General features: G+C 38.4%; 2 protein-coding genes and 1 long non-coding RNA gene across 5 annotated transcripts in view; 2 read left to right on the forward strand and 1 right to left on the reverse strand.

Annotated features, from left to right (window-relative positions):
• adamts13 (ADAM metallopeptidase with thrombospondin type 1 motif, 13) overlaps positions 1 to 3,463 on the reverse strand; it is a 54,360-nt gene extending 50,897 nt beyond the window's left edge. The window contains 4 exon segments of the mRNA XM_061986103.1: positions 2,821 to 2,954; positions 3,034 to 3,097; positions 3,363 to 3,442; positions 3,445 to 3,463. Coding sequence (XP_061842087.1) covers positions 2,821 to 2,954; positions 3,034 to 3,097; positions 3,363 to 3,442; positions 3,445 to 3,463 — 297 coding nt within the window.
• Positions 1 to 22,561, forward strand: part of LOC133623107 (uncharacterized) — a 225,393-nt gene that overhangs the window by 144,774 nt on the left and 58,058 nt on the right. The window lies entirely within an intron of this gene.
• Positions 20,534 to 22,561, forward strand: part of LOC133623105 (neuronal calcium sensor 1) — a 58,504-nt gene continuing 56,476 nt past the window's right edge. The window contains exon 1 of one of the 3 annotated variants that reach the window (XM_061986099.2): positions 20,534 to 20,659. The gene's annotated coding sequence lies outside the window, so the exon portion shown is untranslated. The remainder of the gene's footprint in view (positions 20,660 to 22,561) is intronic. The other 2 variants (XM_061986100.2, XM_061986101.2) reach the window with 2 other exon arrangements.

The raw sequence follows: 22,561 nt of genomic DNA on the forward strand, positions 1-22,561 counted from the left end.
TCTTTACTCTGCTCTTCAGGGATTTGAAGAGCACATAAACCTACGAAACAGGCTTGTAGGGATAAAATAGCTTCTGTTGTTTTTTCCTGACCTAATGTGTATATATATATATATATATTACAAGCCTGTTTCGCAGGTTTCTCTTTTCTTCAGGGGATTTGAAGAGCACAGAAACCTGCGAAACAGGCTTGTAGGGATGTAATAGCCTCTGTGTTTTTTCCTGACCTAACGTATATTCCGCTCTACACCGGTATTGAGCACATTTTTTTTTCTTTTTTAAATTTGGGACTTTAGAGATTGCAATTTGGGAGATTGTGAATGCTGGCAGGCCGGATCCAGAGAATATTGAAATTCAATGATTTGGTGCATTTTCAAACAACTAAAATGATATACAAAGCAAACTATAACCTGCTGTCCCCGAATGTACAACAATTATTCTAAACAATAGAGGAGAAATATATATTATCTCATAGAGAAATCTATCTTAAAACAATGTATGCACGTACAACACTTTAAACATTTAGTGCAAGGATTCTCAGACTTTGGTATGCGGGCTCCATCCAGTGGTGTGCCAAATAATCACTTAAATAAGTATTCAAACACAGTGTTACAGTGGACAAAAATATTAAATAATATACTTGTTAAATAAAACTTCTACCTTGTGTTTAATGAATATTTAGGCCTGTTATGCTACGGAAATTTAATGTTGGTCATTATGGTGGTACTTGGAGTGCCAAGTGTTTTCTGAGGTGGTACTTGGTGAAAAAAGTTCAAGAGCCAACTGTGCACACACTGCTGACACAGGGTTTCAGCGGGTCATTAAAAAGCATTAAAAGTTATTAAATGTGTTTTTGCAAAAAGTAAGACCTTAAAGGCCTACTGAAACCCACTACTACCGACCACGCAGTCTGATAGTTTATATATCAATGATGAAATCTTAACATTGCAACACATGCCAATACAGCCGGGTTAGCTTACTAAAGTGCAATTTTAAATTTCGCGCGAAATATCCTGCTGAAAACGTTTCGGTATGATGACGCCTGCGCGTGACGTCACGGATTGTAGAGGACATTTTGGGACAGCATGGAGGCCAGCTATTAAGTCGTCTGTTTTCATCACAAAATTCCACAGTATTCTGGACATCTGTGTTGGTGAATCTTTTGCAATTTGTTCAATGAACAATGGAGACAGCAAAGAAGAAAGCTGTAGGTGGGAAGCGGTGTATTGCGGCCGACTGCAGCAACGCAAACACAGCCAGTGTTTCATTGTTTACATTCCCGGAAGGTGACAGTCAAGCTTTACCATTGGCCTGTGGAGAACTGGGACAACAGAGACTCTTACCAGGAGGACTTTGAGTTGGATGCGCAGACGCGGTACCGTGAGTACCCATGCAGCTGCGGCTTCCAAACATTTGATCGCTTGCCCGTACGTGCGTGCCGCTATGTGCATGTCACGTACGTAACCTTGGGGACTTTGGGGAAATATATGTGCTGTATGAACTTTAGGGAGGTGAACGGTACTTTGGGCTGTGGGATTGAGTGTGTTGTGCAGGTGTTTGAGTTGTTTTGGCGGGTTATATGGACGGGAGGGGGGAGGTGTTTGTTATGCGGGATTAATTTGTGGCATATTAAATATAAGCCTGGTTGTGTTGTGGCTAATAGAGTATATATATGTCTTGTGTTTATTTACTGTTTTAGTCATTCCCAGCTGAATATCAGGTCCCACCCGCCTCTCACAGCATCTTCCCTATCTGAATCGCTCCCACTGCCCTCTGGTCCTTCACTCTCACTTTCCTCATCCACAAATCTTTCATCCTCGCTCAAATTAATGGGGAAATCGTCGCTTTCTCGGTCCGAATCGCTCTCGCTGCTGGTGGCCATGATTGTAAACAATGTGCAGATGTGAGGAGCTCCACAATCTGTGACGTCACGCTACTCGTCTGCTACTTCCGGTAGAGGCAAGGCTTTTTTATCAGCGACCAAAAGTTGCAAACTTTATCGTCGATGTTCTCTACTAAATCCTTTCAGCAAAAATATGGCAATATCGCGAAATGATCAAGTATGACACATAGAATGGACCTGCTATCCCCGTTTAAATAAGAAAATCGCATTTCAGTAGGCCTTTAAATGGCATTAAAAAGCATCGCATTTGTCGTCCAGAGGGGTGAAATCACACATGCTATTAGCTAATCTCGATTAAAGGCAGGCATCAGTGGACGATGCCAAGTTTCTTTGGAGTGACCAACAAAGCAACTTCTGCTGTCAGCTGCTGCTACCACTACAAAGAAGTAAAATAAATAAGAATACAATCGCAGTTTAAACGGTCTTGTGACCCCATTCTAATTTCGGGAATGTAAACAATGAAACACCGGCTGTGTTTGTGTTGCTGCAGCCGCCCGCAATACACCGCTTCCCACCTACAGCTTTCTTCTTTGCTGTCTCCATTGTTCATTGAACAAATTGCAAAATATTCACCAACACAGATGTCCAGAATACTGTGGAATTTTGCGATGAAAACAGATGACTTAATAGCTGGCCACCATGCTGTCCCAAAATGTCCTCTACAATCCGCGACGTCACGCGCAGACGTCATCATACCGAGACGTTTTCAGCAGGATATTTCGCGCCAAATTTAAAATTGCACTTTAGTAAGCTAACCTGGCCGTATTGGCATGTGTTGCAATGTTAAGATTTCATCATTGATATATAAACTATCAGACTGTGTGGTCGGTAGTAGTGGGTTTCAGTAGGCCTTTAAGTGGCATTAAAAACCATGGACTTAGATTTGCCGATACCCTTCTTGTGTAGGGCTCACACTTACTATGTTGAGGTTGGTGAGGATGTAGCGTTCCGTGTCCTGCTTGTGGAGCTGCTGGACATCAGGTCCGACCACCACCAGCAGTTCCAAGTGCGTGACACCGGGCATCAGATCGGCCCGTCGAGGCCGACTTCTCGCTGTGCACGGAAACATCAAATTTGTATTATTTGTATGCCCCTCGATTCATTTGCAAGCCCCAACTAAAAAAACTCATACCTGAGATGTCAGACGAAAGAACGTTCGGAACCACGTTTGCTTGGCTGCTGTCGGCGTGAAAAAACTGCGGGACGAATCAAACAAAGGAAAACTTATGAAAACATTCTAAATCCTGCCTGGAAATCGGCCCATATTTTAAGGGTTCTGTTTATTCGGAGGTCTGGCGTAAAGCAGCAAATTATAGTTACATCCACGCAGGTTGTGGGTGTTTTTTCACAGATGATAAACAGTTTAAAGTTGAAAAGTCCAATGTACTTTGCAGAGGCCCAGAGCAGTGGGATCATACGCCACAGCGCTCCCGGGTCGCCCGAATAGCTTTTCCTCCCTACCTCAGCCGATGGAAATCTCATTAGAGCGTCGAAGCCAGGCAGCTGTAGCAGCAGACAGAGCAGAGTCACCAGCACCATGTTGCCCACCTTCCTGTGCACATACCTGACCATAGTCCCACTCTGCACCCTGAGACCCCGCATGGAGGGAATGGCCGTAGTGTGTATGCAAACAGATGACAGAGAGGGCCCTCATTGGTTGCCTCGTTTGTGTGTACGCTATGACTATAATTGTTTCCCCCCCTCCCCCCACATTTGGAACATCCTCTTTTATTTGTTTTACGGTGCTGTCGAGCAGTGTTTTTCAACCTTTTTTGAGCCAAGGTTGAAAAAATTCTGAGGCACACCACCAGCAGAAATCATTAAAAAGCGAAACTCAGTTGACAGTAAAAAGTCGTTGGATATGACTTTAAACCATAACTGAATGCATCAATATAGCTCTTGTCTCAAAGTAGGTGTACTGTCACGACTTGTCACATCACGCCGTGACTTATTTGGAGTCGTTTGCTGTTTTCCTGTGTAGTGTTTTAGTTCTTGTCTTGCGCTCCTATTTTGATGGCTTTTTCTCTTTTTTGGGGTATTTTCCTGTAGCAGTTTCATGTCTTCCTTTGAGCGATATTTCCCGCATCTACTTTGTTTTAGCAATCAAGAATATTTCAGTTGTTTTTAATCCTTCTTTGTGGGGACATTGTTGATTGTCATGTCATGTTCGGATGTACACTGCTCCACAGTAAGTCTTTGCTGTCGTCCAGCATTCTGTTTTTGTTTACTTTGTAGCCAGTTCAGTTTTAGTTTCGTTCTGCATAGCCTTCCCTAAGATTCAATACTTTTTCTTAGGGGCACTCACCTTTTGTTTATTTTTGGTTGAATCATTAGTTACCTTTTTACCTGCACACTGCCTCCCGCTGTTCCCGACATCTACGAAGAAATTAGCTACCGGCTGCCACCTACTGATATGGAAGAGTATTACACGGTTACTCTGCCGAGCTCTAGACAGCACCGACACTCAACAACACATCATTTGCAGACTATAATTACTGGTTTGCAAAAATTATTTTTAACAAGTGATGTCCGATAATGGCTTTTTGCCGATATCTGATATTCCAATATTGTCCAACTCTTTAACTACCGATACCGATATCAACCGATATATACAGTCGTGGAATCAACACATTATTATGCCTAATTTGGACAACCAGGTATGGTGAAGATAAGGTACTTTAATAAAATAAAATAAGATAAATAAATTAAAAATATTTTCTTGAATAAAAAAGAAAGTAAAACAATATAAAAACAGTTACATAGAAACTAGTAATTAATGAAAATGAGTCAAATTAACTATTAAAGGTTAGTACTATTAGTGGACCAGCAGCACGCACAATCATGTGTGCTTACGGACTGTATCCCTTGCAGACTGTATTGATATATATTGATATATAATGTAGGAACCAGAATATTAATAACAGAAAGAAACAACCCTTTTGTGTGAATGGGGGAGGAAGGTTTTTTGGGTTGGTGCACTAATTGTAAGTGTATCTTGTGTTTTTTATGTTGATTTAATAAAAAAATAAAATAAAATAAAAAAAAATAAAAAAAACGATACCGATAATTTCCGATATTACATTTTAACGCATTTATCGGCATCCCTATTTTTAACCCAATTAGATGAAATTAGATAATCTCTCACGGCACAGTGGTTGAAAAACACTGCTGTAGAGGATTTAATCTGTGTGCTTTATTTTGACAACAAACCCTAGTTTTAGCAATTCTTGTATGTCTTTTCCACAACCCCTCCAACATTATGAGCAATACACCAGTGCTATTATCTATTATTACCAATAGAGGGCAGAAGTGATCCTAAAAAATAGTCTGGAAGAAAACTCCACATACTGCATACCCACACAATGTTATTAAAGGTCTTAATTATAGGGTGAGGAAATAACACCATAGCAACATGTTTATACATGGAGAAAAAAATATTGTGTGCTGCAGCATACATTTTCACACAATGGTCTTTGTTATGAGTTTATTGGCTGTAACCAAATTAGTTTTCCCCCAAAATGTGTAACTCTGACAAAAGAAATAGACCAAAAACAAATGTCCACTGCAGAAAAAACACCATATCATCATATTTCATCATATTTCATCCACAGTCTGAAAACAATTAATGCTCCTTTCGGACCACCACCGGTAGTTGTGTTTGATCTAGTCCGGGGGTCAGCAACCCGCGGCTCTAGAGCCACATGCAGCTCTTTAGTGCCGCCCTAGTGGCTCCCTGGACCTCTTTCAAAGATGTGTGAAAATGGAAAAAGATGATTGTTTTAATATAGTTTCTGTAGGAGAACAAACATGACACAAACCTTCCTAATTGTTAGAAATCCCACTTTTATATATTAAGCATTAGAGATGTCCAATAATGGCTTTTTTGCCGATTTTCCGATATTGTCCAACTCTTAATTACCGATTCCGATATCGACCGATACCGATATATACAGTCGTGGAATTAACACATTATTATGCCTAATTTTGTTGTGATGCCCCGCTGGATGCATTAAACAATGTAACAAGGTTTTCCAAAATAAATCAACTCAAGTTATGGAAAAAAAAAATGCCAACATGGCACTCCCATATTTATTATTGAAGTCACAAAGTGCATTATTTTTTTTAACATGCCTCAAAACATCAGCTTGGAATTTGGCACATGCTCTCCCTGAGAGAGCATGAGGAGGTTGAGGTGGGCGGGGTTGGGGGGAGGGCGGTTGGGTAGGGGGTAGCGGGGGGTGTATATTGTAGAGTCCCAAAAGAGTTAGTGCTGCAAGGGGTTCCGGGTATTTGTTCTGTTGTGTTTATGTTGTGTTACGGTGCGGATGTTCTCCCGAAATGTGTTTGCCATTCTTGTTTGGTGTGGGTTCACAGTGTGGCGCATATTTGTAACAGTGTTAAAGTTGTTTATATGGCCACCCTCAGTGTAACCTTTATGGCTGTTGACCAAGTATGCATTTGCATTCACTCGTGTGTGTGAAAAGTGACAGAGGCAGATAATTACATGTACCCATATTTGTGTGTTACTTCTTTATTTTCATAGTCATATTATAAAACAGCTAGTGTTCTTTATTTGTTATCTTTTGGTTGTCTGCAATTTCTGTGTGCCAACTTTGAGGAATGTGAAGGGGGAGATCTTCTCTACTTTTCGTCTAAAGACGACTTTAGATAATAAACAAAAGGAACCTGGAGTGAGCTGAGAGAGAGGGGGAGTAGCAATAAATCCCTTTCTCTTATCTTTCCCTTTGCCCAGCTGTGGAGTAAGAGGGACAAGGAGGGTGGGGGCAAGAGAGACGATATAGAAGATAAGTTTTTTGTATGTTAGATTAGACCATTGTAGCTGGGCTAGTGAGCGCTTCTGTACGGGATTTGGTCTCAAGTTTATTTCCAAAGGCTTTGGAAATAAAATTACAAAATACCTATTCTGTCTCTGGTGGTTCTTCTACTCAGCTTTATGTGTCATCAAAAGAGCTTGGGAGTGACCAGCAACTTGAATTCCCTGGGAGGAACAACTGGTCCAAACGCAACAAAAGCCGTAAATATTATGTGATTGGACCGGCACGCAAAGGTATAGTGCCTTTAAGGTTTATTGGCGTTCTGTACTTCTCCCTACGTCCGTGTACCACTCCGTACAGCGGCGTTTTAAAAAGTCATACATTTTACTTTTTGAAACCGATACCGATAATTTCCGATATTACATTTTACAGCATTTATCGGCCGATATTATTGCCAGTCCGATATAATCGGACATCTCTAGTAAACATGCTTCACTGATGAGAGTATTCGACAAGCGCCGTTTTGTCACACTAATTTCAGTGATCTTTGAACTCGTCGTAGTTTGTTTACATGTACATCTTTCTCCGACGCTGCCACAGAAAGACGTGCTTTATGCCACTCCTTCTTTGTCTCGTTTTGTCCACCAAATGTTGTATGCTGTGCGTGAATGCACAAAAGTGGGATTTGTTGATTTTATTGACTTGCTGGAGTGCCCATCAGGCATATTTGGTCAATCCATTGCCGCAAACTTGCAAAATAGCTATCAGGAACATGCAAACAAGAACAGCTCACAGCTGAGGCAGGTATGAATAGTGGCCTGATTGGCAATTGCCACCAGGTGTGCCAGACTGCCAATCAGGTACAGGTGAGGGAAACAAGCGCTCAGGGAAAAGAACCAAAATAAGAGCGCTGACAGGAAATAAAACAGAGGAAAAAGTCAAACATAAAGAAACTGTCAGTGACAAGCCTGACCATTTCAGCATTATTGTCCTTATTTCAATATTTACATTTTTTGCAAATACAGGCCTATACACTGTACGGACTTACACTGTTAGTAAGTACAGTATTAGGACATTTGGCCATACTGGAAGTGAACAGAATGAAGAGTTTTGCAGATAACAGCAGTTTGGATTGTGTCTGTGGGAATCTTTGTCCGTTTATAACATTTGCGGAATCATTTGTCTCTGATGTCCAACCGGAGGGCTCTGTCTCACATTCTCTGCTCTAGTCCATCCCGAAGGTATTGGACTGTTTTGAGTCAAGGTCTTCCACACGGAAGTCATCCAAGTGCAACTTTACAACCTTTACAATAGTCTCAAAAGAACAGGAATGTCTAAAATGTCTCGGTATGACGAAAAAGCATTCGTTATAGTCTTGTGAGTGATTGATTGGTTCTCGCAAACCCTAACCTTGTCAGTTTATGTATTCCTCTGATTGGCAGCCTCTGTCACTGCCAATGTTTTTTTTTTTTTAATCCTAGCAGTATGCCGAGCGTTTTTTTTTTTCGATTGCTCTTAGCCAAACGTTGAAAAAGCTGACGATCATCCTCTCTTCCTGTTCTCTGCTCCGTCCATCCTGAGTGAGGATATGGTTTATCTCCATAAAGCTTGGATTGAAGCCCCACGTGACATCACTGAGCTAAATATCTGGCCATTGTCGGTCTGAATTAACAGCTGCATGTCAAAGGCCTTACAATGCTGCCCCAAGACCTCAATGCCGTCCCGGATTTACAAGACTGCGATAAGTGTGTTGTTGATCCGTGATGGAGGGAGGGATTGTTTATTCATGATGCAATAAATGATATATCTGGAGCCATATGGGATACTCCGACGGGCACAACAGATGATGCCGTAGGACAATTGCTGTTTGTTAGCAATGAATAAGTCAGGGGTGTCAAACTCATTTTAGATCGGGGGCCACATGGAGAAAAATCTACTCCCAAATGGGCCGGACTGGTAAATTCACGGCACGATAACTTAAAAATAAAGAAGACTTTAGACTGTATATATATATATATATATATATATATATATATATATATATATATATATATATATATATATATATGTATAAGTATATATATACATATATATATGTATATATATGTATACATATATATATATATATATATATATATATATATATATATATATATATATATATATATATATATATATATATATATATATATATATATATATTATTCGCTTGTAACAGCGAATAATGTATGAAATTGCCTCTGGATTTCATTATTAATTATATATATATATATATATATATATATATATATATATATATATATATATATATATATATATATATATATATATATATATATCATGATTTCATTATATCAATGTATTTCATTATTATTTATATATATATATATATATATATATGTATATATGTATATATATATATATATATATATATATATATATATAATTAATAATGAAATATATATATATATATATATGTATATATGTATATATATATATATATATATATATGTATATATGTATATATATATATATATATATATATATATATATATATATATATATATATAATTAATAATGAAATCCAGAGGCACTTTCATACATTATTCGCTGTTACAAGTGGCCTTAAATATATATATATATATATATATATATATATCTTTTTTTTTTTTAATTTATTTATTTATTTTTTTAAATTATTATTATTGTTTTTTAATTAATTTATTTATTTATTAATTTTTTACGTAGATTGTCGATTTTACAGTAAAAACTTTACATTTACAAAATTTTACTGTAAAATATTGTGGTTTTTTTCACAACATTTTACGTTAAATAGGAAAACAGTACCACTGTTTTTTGGGACGGGGGTTTTACGGAATAAGTTGTCAGAATTGTTCTGTTAAATTCACATTGGTTTTTACAACATTATGTTGTGAATGGAAAAACGGTACGAGTTTTTTTTTTAATTCTGGCAACTTAGCAGCCAGTTTTTCTTTTGGGGCGGTATAGCTCGGTTGGTAGAGCGGCCGTGCCAGCAACTTGAGGGTTGCAGGTTCGATCCCCGCTTCTGCCATCCTAGTCACTGCCGTTGTGTCCTTGGGCAAGACACTTTACCCACCTGCTCCCAGTGCCACCCACACTGGTTTAAATGTAACTTAGATATTGGGTTTCACTATGTAAAGCGCTTTGAGTCATTAGAGAAAAAGCGCTATATAAATATAATTCACTTCACTTCACTTCACTTCACTTCTACCGTTAAAAACAAATGTACCGTTTTTTCCATTTAAGGTAATACACCGTTAAAAACAACAACTGTAGATTTTGTACAGTCAAAAACTGGCATCTCAGTCAACATAATTTTGACGGAAGTAGTTTTTTTCTATTTATATATGCTGTGAAGAACAACGTAAAATGTATTGTCATTTGTATTCATTTGATGGGTAGTTTGCTGTAAAGTTAAGTATTTTTATTTAGACCAAAAACATGTTTGGAAAGCATGATAATACACTGTAATATTTGTTGCAATATTTGCAGTTTCAGTTTATGTGGAACATGCATACGATACAATGTAATGCATCACACGATTCCAGTTGTTTCATTACAGCACGTCCGAAAAGGAGTAGGAAGAAGCAGAGCTTATTTAATCCTACCCCTTTTCATGCCATAGCAATTTTATCCAATGTCTCTGTAACAGAACAGTGAACAAATACATAATAAATAAATAATATACCATAGTAAGCAAATAAATATTAAATACATAAATAATCTTTGTCTCAATAAAATAAAATAAAAAATAGGGTTCAAGATGTTCATCATAATTCTTGTTCTGTGTACTTTGTGAACACTTGTAGTTTGAACAGTCTCTTAAACTGAATCATATTGCTGCTTTGTTTGATTTATTTGCTTAATATTTTACACAGTTTAATTCCACATACAGATATGCTAAATGTTTTAAGTGTTGTACGAGCATACAAATGTTTTAAATTAGATTTTCCTCTAAGGTTATATTTCTCCTCTTTTGTTGAAAATAATTCTACATTCTTGGGTAGCAGGTTATAGTTTGCTTTGTACATCATTTTAGCTGTTTGCAAATGCACCAAATCGTTGAATTTCAATAATTGTGATTTAATAAATAAAGGGTTTGTATGTTCTCTAAATCCAACATTATGTATTATTCGAATTCATCTTTTTTGTAGCACAGTTAGTGAATGAATCGCACATTTGAAGTTTTTCCCCATATTTCTACACAATAACTCAGATATGTTAACACCAGTGAGCAGTAGAGAATAAGAAGAGATTTTTGGTGCTTCGCTTTATTCATTATTGACGTGTTTCTTGCTACTTTATGTTGTATATTTTTTTACATGAGATTTCCAATTCATTTTATCATCTATTATGACACCCAAAAATGTGCTTTCTTTTACCCTTTCAATATATATTGGATACTATTAAAGTTCAAAAGGTGCGCAATTTCAAGCAGTAGATATATTTTTTCTGTCAAAATCAAAAGAATCAATTACATTTAATATAAATATAAATCAAAATATGAAGTACTTTATTGAGACATATCGTTTCCGGGTGTTACCTGTGATATAAAGCAGTGGTCCCCAACCTTTTTGTAACTGTGGATTTTATTTTATTTTATTTTTTTTGTCATAAAAAAATACAATCATGTGTGCTTACGGACTGTATCCCTGCAGACTGTATTGATATATAATGTAGGAACCAGAAATATTAATAACAGAAAGAAACAACCCTTTTGTGTGAATGAGTGTGAATGAGTGTAAATGGGGGAGGGAGGTTTTTTGGGTTGGTGCACTAATTGTAAGTGTATCTTGTGTTTTTTTATGTTGTTTAATTAAAAAATATATATATATTAAAAAAAATTTTATTTCTTTGTGCGGCCCGGTACCAATCGATCCATGGACCGGTACCGGGCCGTGGACTGGTGGTTGGGGACCACTGATATAAAGGCTTGGTATAGCACTTGTCATCTCCACAGACAGTTGGCTGATGAAAGTTTCCAACCTTTTCCGAGATGACTTTAAGTCGTTTGGCTGTGGCTTGTGCATAAAAGGATTGTCATTCATCTGCTGCTGGTGGGTGATCCCTCCATCTGTCACTCCTGTAAAAGATTCATGTGTTCACTCCCACCATGTGTGATTTTCTACACTGTAGATATAGTGAGGACTCCCTTATCACCAAGACTCCCGTGTGAGGTTCATTAGCTGCAAAGTAGTGCGATGCACTTTTACATCTCCAGGAAAGTGATCATTGAGCTCGGTGCTGCTATTTTCTTATCTTGACAGAAACAATCTTATCGGGAAGCCGTTGCTGGAATCCGACGCATCTTTCATCTCCTGCAGCTTTTTTTGTTTTAACGTTGGCGAGGGGTTTATTTATAAAACTGTCATTGTGATTGATCTTCATTTGGAATCAGGGGAGCAGCCATCCAAAAAGAAGAAAACGAGAAATCATCACATGACATGTTTCTTTCTTTCAGTTATGGTTAAGTTACTATTTTAATCATGATGTAACTCCAAATAGCAGCTAATTTTAACACTGATGTCAAAGCACTATACACCACCAATTAGTGTTGTAATTAGAGATGTCCGATAATGGCTTTTTTGCCGATATTCCGATATTGTCCAACTCCTAGTTACCGATTCCGATATCAATCGATACCGATATATACGGTCGTGGAATTGACAGTCGCAGTTTTTTTCATAGTTTGGCCAGGGGTGCGACTTATACTCAGGAGCGACTTATGTGTGAAATTATTAACACATTACCGTAAAATATCAAATAATATTATTTATCTCATTCACGTAAGAGACTAGGCGTATAAGATTTCATGGGATTTAGCAATTAGGAGTGACAGATTGTTTGGTAAACGTATAGCATGTTCTATATGTTATAGTTATTTGAATGACTCTTACCATAATATGTTACGTTAATATACCAGGCACGTTCTCAGTTGGTTATTTATGCCTCAAATAACGTACACTTATTCAGCCTGTTGTTCACTATTCTTTATTTATTTTAAATTGCCTTTCAAATGTCTATTCTTGGTGTTGGCTTTTATCAAATACATTTCCCCAAAAAATGTGACTTATACTCCAGTGCGACTTATATATGTTTTTTTCCTTCTTTATTATGCATTTTCGGCCGGTGCGACTTATACTCCGGAGCGACTTATACTCCGAAAAGTACGGTAGTTAATATTGTAAATCCCACTTTCTTTATTTTCATGTACATTTTGGGTGTCCCATTCAGTAAAAAAAAAAAAAATTTATTCCGTATTTTTTTAGGATAACATTTTTAGAACTCTATCGGACATTATGACTTTTGGTATTAGTGTTCCTGGAAAAAAGGTACCCAAACACACATACTGTACAGCAGATGTTTACAGTTAAATGTGTGCATATATTTATACACACATTCACAGTTAACCACTAGACCAGGGGTCGGCAACCCAAAATGTTGAAAGAGCCATAGTGAACCAAAAATACAAAAACAAATCTGTCTAGAGCCGCAAAAAATTAAAAGTCATATTACATACAGATAGTGTGTCATAAGATATAAATTTAATTAAGAGGACTTAAAGGAAACTAAATGACCTCAAATATACCTACAAATGAGGCATAATGATGCAATATGTATATTGCTAGCCTAAATAGCATGTTAGCATCGATTAGCTTGCAGTCATGCAGTGACCAAATATGCCCGATTAGCACTCCACACAAGTCATTAACATCAACAAAACTCACCTTTGTGCATTCACGCACAACCTTAAAAGTGTGGTGGACAAAATGAGACAGAAAAAGAAGTGGCATAAAACACGTCCGAGAAAGTCGGAGAAAAGTTATAAATGTAAACAAACTACGGTGAGTTCAAGGACCGCCAAAATTAGTAGGACAAAACGGCGCTCGCCAAATACTCGAATCCGTGAAGCTGACAGTGTGCTTTATAACAATTAGGGAGGTTTGTGTCATGTTTGTCCTCCTACAGAAACCATATTAAAACAAAAAATATATTTTTTTCCCCTCATCATTTTCCATTTTTCATACATTTTTTAAAAAGCTCCAGAGAGCCACTAGGGCGGCGCTAAAGAGCCGCGTCTAGAGCCGCGGGTTGCCGACCCCTGCACTAGACCTACTCAGTGGTCTAGTGGTTAGAGTGTCTGCCCTGAGATCGGTAGGTCGTGAGTTCAAACCCCGGCCGAGTCATACCAAAGACTATAAAAATGGGACCCGTTACCTCCCTGCTTGGCACTCAGCATCAAGGGTTGGAATTGGGGATTAAATCACCAAAAATTATTCCCAACCGCTGCTGCTCACTGCTCCCCTCACCTCCCAGGGGGTGATCAAGGGTGCTGGGTCAAATGCAGAGAATACCTTCGCCACACCGTGTGGTACTTTAACTTTAACTTTAATATTCAGTGTTTTATTGCTCATAGTTAATATTGTAAATCCCACTTTCTCTATTTTCATGTACATTTTGCGTGTTCCATTCAGTAAAAAAAAAGTAAAATTCCAATTCATTTTTTTTTTTGAGGATAACGTTTTTAGAACTCTATCGGACATTGTGACTTTTGGTATTAGTGTTCCTGGGAAAAAAAGGGACCCAAACACACATACTGTACAGCATATAGTTTATACACACATTCACCTTAAAGTTAAAGTAAAAGTTAAAGTACCAATTGTCACACACACACTAGGTGTGGTGAAATTTGTCCTCTGCATTTGGCCCATCCCCTTGTTCCACCCCCTGGGAGGTGAGGGGAGCAGTGAGCAGCAGCGGTGGCCGCGCCCGGGAATAATCTTTGGTGATTTAACCCCCAATTCCAACCCTTGATGCTGAGTGCCAAGCAGGGAGGTAATGGGTCCCATTTTTATAGTCTTTGGTCTGACTCGGCCGGGGTTTGAACTCACAACCTACCGATCTCAGGGCGGACACTAGGCCACTGAGTAGGCAACCCTGGCCCCCCAGCAGTGTTGGGTTAGTTACTGAAAACCAGTATCTAGTTACAGTTACTAGATACCTTATTTCATAAGTAACTCAGTTACTAACGCAGTTACTTACACCAAAAAGTAATGAGTTACTGTGAAAAGTAACTATGTAGTTACTTCTTTTTATTTATTTATTTTTAAGGCTCCTATTAATACCCTTTTAGCCTTCATTTCAGTACTGTTATTGCACTGGAGAATAATACAATATGTTGATCAACTTGACATGCATTTGCATCACTGAACTCTGCTAAGCAATGTGGTCTACATACAACACACAAAGACAAATATATGTTACAAAGGGCCAATTTATTTCAGGCCAGAAGAAATTGACAAAATTGTTTTAAATAGCTGCAACATAACATACATAAGTAACAAACCGCATAATGACAACATAGCTATAAAACTGGCTTCACCCAAGGAAGGCACACATGACATACACAAAGCCTAACCAGGCATTTTTTCTCTCAAGGAATTGTGAAATAAAATCATGTCTTCAGGAGATCAACACTGTACTGAAGCCCAGAACACTCTACGCATTTCCCCAGTTTTAGTTTAGAGATAAGGAAAGATTGGCCTGGCCCACTAGGATCCCTCTTTATGTTTGTGAACTTTATAGTCTATACATTTAGAGTGATGTGATAATCAAACACTCTAGAAGTCTAGAATGAAAGAGCATCAGTATATAAGAGAATTGACAGAGGGTGTGTACCTTCAGTGCTGATTGATGAGCAGAGGCAGTGTTTGGAGTGTTTTCTTTAGCTGGCTTTCCATTTTTATGTACTCACTGTCCAGGTGCCATTTGCCGTTTGACGCCCGGTATCATGCTAATTAGCTGCCTGAAAGCGGGTGACTCCACTGTAGAAATAGCCTGCATGTCTTCTAGCACATACACTGCAATGGCTCTATCAATGTTGCCCTGGCTAGCAGTCCCTCCGTTAAAATCCAGCCGCTGTTGCTTAGGTGGAGGTGGAGATGAAGTGTGTCTCTCTTTACTAGCTTCGTCGAAGCACGTTGATTTTGTCGGTGTTTCAGCAGATTTGAATTGTTGTTTTGGGCAGTAGATAGGATCTTTGATCCAAGACACAACTTACATTGAACTAAAATGTTATTTTCTTTGTGCTCGACAAAAGAAAAGTAGTGAGAATATCTCCATGTTAAGAAACTCAACTTCGGCTCCGCCATGATGTCTTGTTAGTAAACACAGATACGCTCCCCCTACCCCATGCGCCTCTTCTCTTCCCCCCCTTGTGACACGGGAAGATTCAGAAGGACGACACTGCAGCTCTCCAATAAAACACTCAGATCTTCTGTTTCTAGCCGATACTACATAAAAAATAACGTAAAATAACGCAGAAACGCATCGTGTAGTAACGGTAACTGAGTTACTGAATATAAAAAATAACGCGTTAGACTACTAGTTACCGTCGAAAATACAGTAATGCGTTACTTTGTAACGCGTTAGTCCCAACGCTGCCCCCCAGACACATTTTTTCTCTCAATGGGGCCCCCGGGTCAAAATATTTGCCCAGCTCTGTTCTATTTTTTGGTTTTATACAATATTTATTATCTAAAAGTTAGTTACATGCGCTATTTTTACGGGGCAAACACCTATTGAATTGAGTGTAATTCATGAGATGAAAGATTTTTAAGTCAAGTGCTCTGTCAAAAATTGTATTTAGATTGTACAATATAGCTCGGTTGGGAGAGTGGCCGTGCCAGCAACTTGAGGGTTCCTGGTTCGATCCCCGCTTCCGCCATCCTAGTCACTGCCGTTGTGTCCTTGGGCAAGACACTTTACCCACCTGCTCCCAGTGCCACCCACACTGGTTTTAATGTAACTTAGATATTGGATTTCACTATGTAAAGCGCTATGAGTCACTAGAGAAAAGCGCTATATAGATATAATTCACTTCACAATCATTTTGTGGGAAAGAGATATTGTGTTTGGAAGTTTAGTCCCAACTTGTTTCAGGATATAAAGTTGAGCAATGACTGGATGGAGAACAAATCTATATATCTGTCGCGTCTGATTAATGCGATGCACATTCGAGAGACGACCGCTGATCTCAGCACGAGAGAGATTAGGAGTCTCTCATTAATTTAAGCCATCTCAAACCCCATGTTAGCAGCTTTGCTCCCTGCAGTCGACTGCAATAAGGCACGGCAGGTACTGTTAGTGCATTCCCAGTCAATTTGGATGCGAGCCTCCTTTTGCGTGGGTAGAAATGGCCCTGTTGGGAGACAGTCTGTTTGCAGACTGCTTGGGGGAACTACATTTTGATGAGCCGCACGTGAAAAAAAAAAAATGCTCCACTTTAAAGTTTACAGCACGAGTAAGAGGAATGAGGTCATGATTTGTTAGGATTCGGAGAAATGACTCATCCTTTCCTGGTTATTATTGCCCATTAAGGAAGCACAATACTGTGTGATAAGAGTATTTTTGTTTTATGCAGAAAGCATTGTTACATACTGTATCTTAATGACTTTGCAGCACAACCTACCCAAATAAAGTTACTATTTTAATTAGAGATGTCTGATAATGGCTTTTTTGCCGATATTCCGATATTGTCCAACTCTTAATTACCGATTCCGATATCAACCGATACCGATATATACAGTCGGGGATTTAACACATTATTATTATGTCTAATTTTTGTTGTGATGCCCCGCTGGATGCATTAAACAATGTAACAAGGTTTTCCAAAATAAATCAACTCAAGTTATGGAAAAAAATGCCAACATGGCACTGCCATATTTATTATTGAAGTCACAAAGTGCATTATTTTTTTTAACATGCCTCAAAACAGCAGCTTGGAATTTGGGACATGCTCTCCCTGAGAGAGCATGAGGAGGTTGAGGTGGGGTAGGGGTTAGCGGGGGGTGTATATTGTAGCATCCCGGAAGAGTTAGGGCTGCTAGGGGTTCTGGGTATTTGTTCTGTTGTGTTTATGTTGTGTTACGGTGCGGATGTTCTCCAGAAATGTGTTTGTCATTCTTGTTTGGTGTGGGTTCACAGTGTGGCGCATATTTGTAATAGTGTTAAAGTTGTTTATACGGCCACCCTCACTGTGACCTGCATGGCTGTTGACCAAGTATGCGTTGCATTCACTTGTGAGTGTGTGAAAGCCATAGACATTATGCGACTGGGCCGGCACGCAAAAGCAGTGCCTTTAAGGTTTATTGGCGCTCTGTGTCTGTGTACACAGCGGCGTTTTAAAAAGTCATACATTTTACTTTTTTAAACCGATACTGATCATTTTGAAACCGATACCGATAATTTCCGGTATTACATTTTGAAGCATTTATCGGCCTAAAATATCGTCAGTCCGATATTATCGAACATCCCTAATTTTAATCAAGATGTAACTCCAAATAGCAGCTAATATTAACACTGATGTCAAGGCACTTTACACGATACACCACCAATTTATTAATTAGAGGACCTTAATTCTTCAACTTACTAAGACATTTTTGGCCAATTCTATATATTATTGTGGGACCACTGTGATCACTATATCTGTATAAATAATAATATAGTGTTAAATAAAATCAGTCCCTTGGGCACAAAACTGAAAATAATACAGCTCTCCAAAAAGTGCACTTCTGCTGCTATTTGACATAACTGTTTGTTATGATGCTTTGACATTTTTGCACTTTATTTCTTTATTGAAAGAAAATTCTATGAAGAGAAAAGTTGTTTGCAAATGTGGTTACAATGCTAAAAAATTAAAAGTTAAAGCAAAAAAAGAAATACACTTTATTGAGTTAACATTATTTCTTTATAGGGGAAAGATGTGATGTTATGAGCTAGGGAATATAACAACTACACTACCCAGCATGAAACGGGAGTGACGAGCATGCGCCTTAGCCCCGAAAAGTGTTGTTGCATGTCGCCACCCGGCAGCTAAGAACGAGGTTATGAGCACGCTGTGAAAGTAAACGTCAAGAACTCAGCCAACACGCCTCGTCTGCTTTATTTATAATTAGACAGACAACACATATACAGTGTGATTTTGTTTTGTTTACAAGGAAAGACAAACAAAAGATAAAAAAGGGAGATATGTTGTATATATATGTGTGTGCTGCGGTTGCTTTAAGAACGTTGCGACAGCTGCCGTAAAGGAGGTGCGTAAAAGTGTTCGTCATGTGTTTGTATCCTGCTCAAATCTCTCAGTAAAGTTATTCATTGGATTATACCTTTTGTTTTGAACTTTATTACGCCTTGGAGCGCTTTTTCCGGTCCATTGTTTTTTCTGCTTTTCCTATCTGCGCCTAATGACTGAGCTACGTGACGTCATTTCTTGTGATGTCACACGGTGCATTTCTGGTCGGGACGGGATTCGTTCCCAGGGATTCGAATAAAGAACCAACTCTTTTTCTTTACTATAGTGGTCTCGATAACGGGTATCGGTTCTCAAAAAGGGATTCGAGTCCGAGGACTCGGTTCTTTTCTTATCGAACAACCGGGAAAACCGGTTTCGAGTATCATCCCTACCTCCGAGTAAGATCGCATCCAGCTCGATGAGGTTTTGTCAAATCCGATTGCTCTGAGCTTATCCAACGGTATAGCGTGGTTAACGGTGTCAAATGAAATCATATATGGAAATTGATATTTGTTGAAAATAAAATAAAATAAAAGCCAATAAAACCTCCAGTTTCTAACAGTGTTAAAGTTATTTATACGGGCACCGTCAGTGTAACCTGTATACCTGGGTATACAGGTTTCTGGGTATTTGTTTTGTTGTGTTTATGTTGTGTTACGGTGCGGATGTTCTACCGAAATGTGTTTGTCATTCTTGTTTGGTGTGGATTCACAGTGTGGCGCATATTTCAAACAGTGTTAAAGTTATTTATACCGGCACCGTCAGTGTAACCTGTATCGCTGTTGGCCAAGTATGAATGGCATTCACATGTGTGTGCGTGCTGAAGTCGCACATATTTTGTGATCGGGCCGGCACGTTGTTGGAAAGGATGAAAAGCAGACGTGACGACAGCTCGTAGAGGACGATAAACGCAGTGCCTTTAAAGCACGCCCCCAAGACTGTGGTCCGGGTGGACTAGGAGATATAATGACTGATGAACAACTTTGTTCGGTAATGAAGGTTGCCTCAGCTCAAAGCCTGAGCCCCGACATTAATGAACTAGCATCCAAGAAAAGATGCCAGGTATCTGGCTTGGGCACATCAGATTAGATCAGTGTGTTGCAAACTGAGCAATTTAAAGTCCTGAATGGTTGGTTTATTCATTATTTTATTTTCTAATTTATTAGCCTGTGGAAAAAGTTAATGTTGATATTTACCTCAGAAGGCTGCAAATAGAAAAGAGGCATTCAATTTTTATTTAAATTGTATTTGATATGTCATTGATATTTTTTTATTATTATCATTATTATTTGAAACTCGATTTTGCATGTCACTATAAAGTTATATAAGCCTTGCTTGTTCAAGCAAAACTTGTTTGGGTCCCTATTAAAAGGTTAATTTGTTCAACCTTGTCCCGCGGCTTTGTTCAGTTTTACATTTTGGCCCACTCTGTATTTGAGTTTGACACCCCTGCTTTACAGGGTTGAAAACAAAAATGAAAGTACAGTACATGTTTTGTCTCTTTGGGGCCAGATTCGGACCGCGGGCCGTCTGTTATATTCCCCTGCTTGTATCTAGTCGTACATCCAGCAACAACTATTAGGAAAAAAAACAGCAGCATGGATGTACATACACCCTTCCTCTGTCCTATGCCAACTCCGTGTGCCATTGGCCACTCGGCGCTCGTCCATAAGTGAGAAAATGATGCCTGGGAGAGTGAGAGAGTGAGAGAGTGAGACTTGTGTGAGAGCTGCTGAGGCGGCCATGACGTCACTCGGTCGGCGGCTGGGAGCAGCACGACACGCGGTTATGCGCTCTGAGCGACACCGCCTCTCTGCTCCCTTTTTGGGCTGACTGGACGGCGACTTTTCCGCTTCCGTACCTTCCATGTGAGTAACAGCCGGCTTTTATCCACTACCTTGTGTCTTTTTGCGACTTGTTTCGGGCGGCTCGTTTTTTAATGGCACGCGTCGCGAGCTAGCAAGACATGCTATAAACTGTTGTTGCTATGGTAACATCCGACCTGACAATACAAGTATCCATTAGTGCTGTAAAATACAGGAAAATACTTCATCCTTTACTCAATCCGTACGCATGTAAATATATACACTCGTGTGACTTTTTCCTCTATTAGGACATTGATTTAGTTTTACCGTGAAAGTCAGCTCTTATTTTTCCTTCTGTTCTGCCTGCAGGCTACTTTCAGGAGCATTCGGGTGTGTTTTTAAATGTTTTATTTTCCCCCAGTCTGAGGTTTTAGGACCTAAAACCTCAGACTGGGGGGAAAATAAAAGTGTTCCCCAAACTACGGCCCGCGGGCCGCATCCGGCCCCCCAGCATCCAAAATCTGGTCCACGGGAAGTCCCAAGTAATATTTTTTTTTTTTTTTACATTTTTTTAATTAATAAAAAAAATAAAAAAAAATAAATAAAATTATTTAAAAAAAAAAGATTGTTATTATTATTTTTTATCTTTCCTTTCTAATCTATTTTCTACCGCTTTTTACTCTCAGTGTCTCCTAGCCGCTCAGGCTAATCATATTGTCTAAAAATGAATTTTCCCATCGATAACGTGACAATGTTAAATGTTGATGACCATTAATGTTGATTGATGTTAAATGACAAAACTTGATTAACTCGCTGGAATATAAAGACAATGTATATATATATGTATATATATATATATATATATATATATATATATATATATATATATATATATATATATATATATATATATATATATATATATATATATATATATATATTTTAACTCAATGCGGCCCCTGAGTCAAAAAGTTTGGGGACCCCTGTTTTAGGTGAATACACTGCAAAAAGTCAGTGTTCAAAAACAAGAAGAAAAAAAATAGGGGTATTTTATTTGAGCTAAGCAAAATTATCTGCCAATAGAACAAGAAAACTTGGCTTGTCAAGACTTTCCAAAACAAGTACAATTAGCTAACCTCAATGAACCCAAAAATACCTTAAAATAAGTACCGTATTTTTCGGACTATAAGTCGCAGTTTTTTTCATAGTTTGGCCGGGGGTGCGACTTATACTCAGGAGTGTGAAATTATTAACACATTATCGTAAAATATCAAATGATATTATTTAGCTCATTCAAGTAAGAGAATAGACGTATAAGATTTCATGGGATTTAGCGATTAGGAGTGACAGATTGTTTGGTAAACGTATAGCATATTCTATATGTTATAGTTATTTGAATGACTCTTTCCATAATATGTTACGTTAACATACCAGGCACGTTCTCAGTTGGTTATTTATGCCTCATATAACGTACACTTATTCAGCCTGTTGTTCACTGTTCTTTATTTATTTTAAATTGCCTTTCAAATGTCTATTCTTGGTGTTGGGTTTTATCAAATAAATTTCCTCAAAAAATGCGACTTATACTCCAGTGCGACTTATATATGTTGTTTTCCTTCTTTATTATGCATTTTCGGCCGGTGCGACTTATACTCCGGAGCGACTTATACTCCGGAGCGACTTATACTCCGGGGCGACTTATACTCCGAAAAATACGGTATATTTTCATATATTGACAACCCCCAGCAAAAATCAACAGGAAGTTTGCAATTCCCCCTTCAAAACAAAAGTTTTGTAAAAACCGGTCACCTTTTTTCAAACATTATCTCCTCTGAGCGCGTTTGTCGTGTCGGCTTCAAACTAGCACAGAAAAGAGAGATTGAACCCTTCTGATTGAAAGTTGACGAAAGAGTTTTAATTACTGCTCCGGTTTTGATTTTATGTGCCGTCAAAGTCGGTCCCATC

Source organism: Nerophis lumbriciformis, linkage group LG12 (genome assembly GCF_033978685.3).
Source record: "Nerophis lumbriciformis linkage group LG12, RoL_Nlum_v2.1, whole genome shotgun sequence".
NCBI classification, from domain to species: domain Eukaryota; kingdom Metazoa; phylum Chordata; class Actinopteri; order Syngnathiformes; family Syngnathidae; genus Nerophis; species Nerophis lumbriciformis.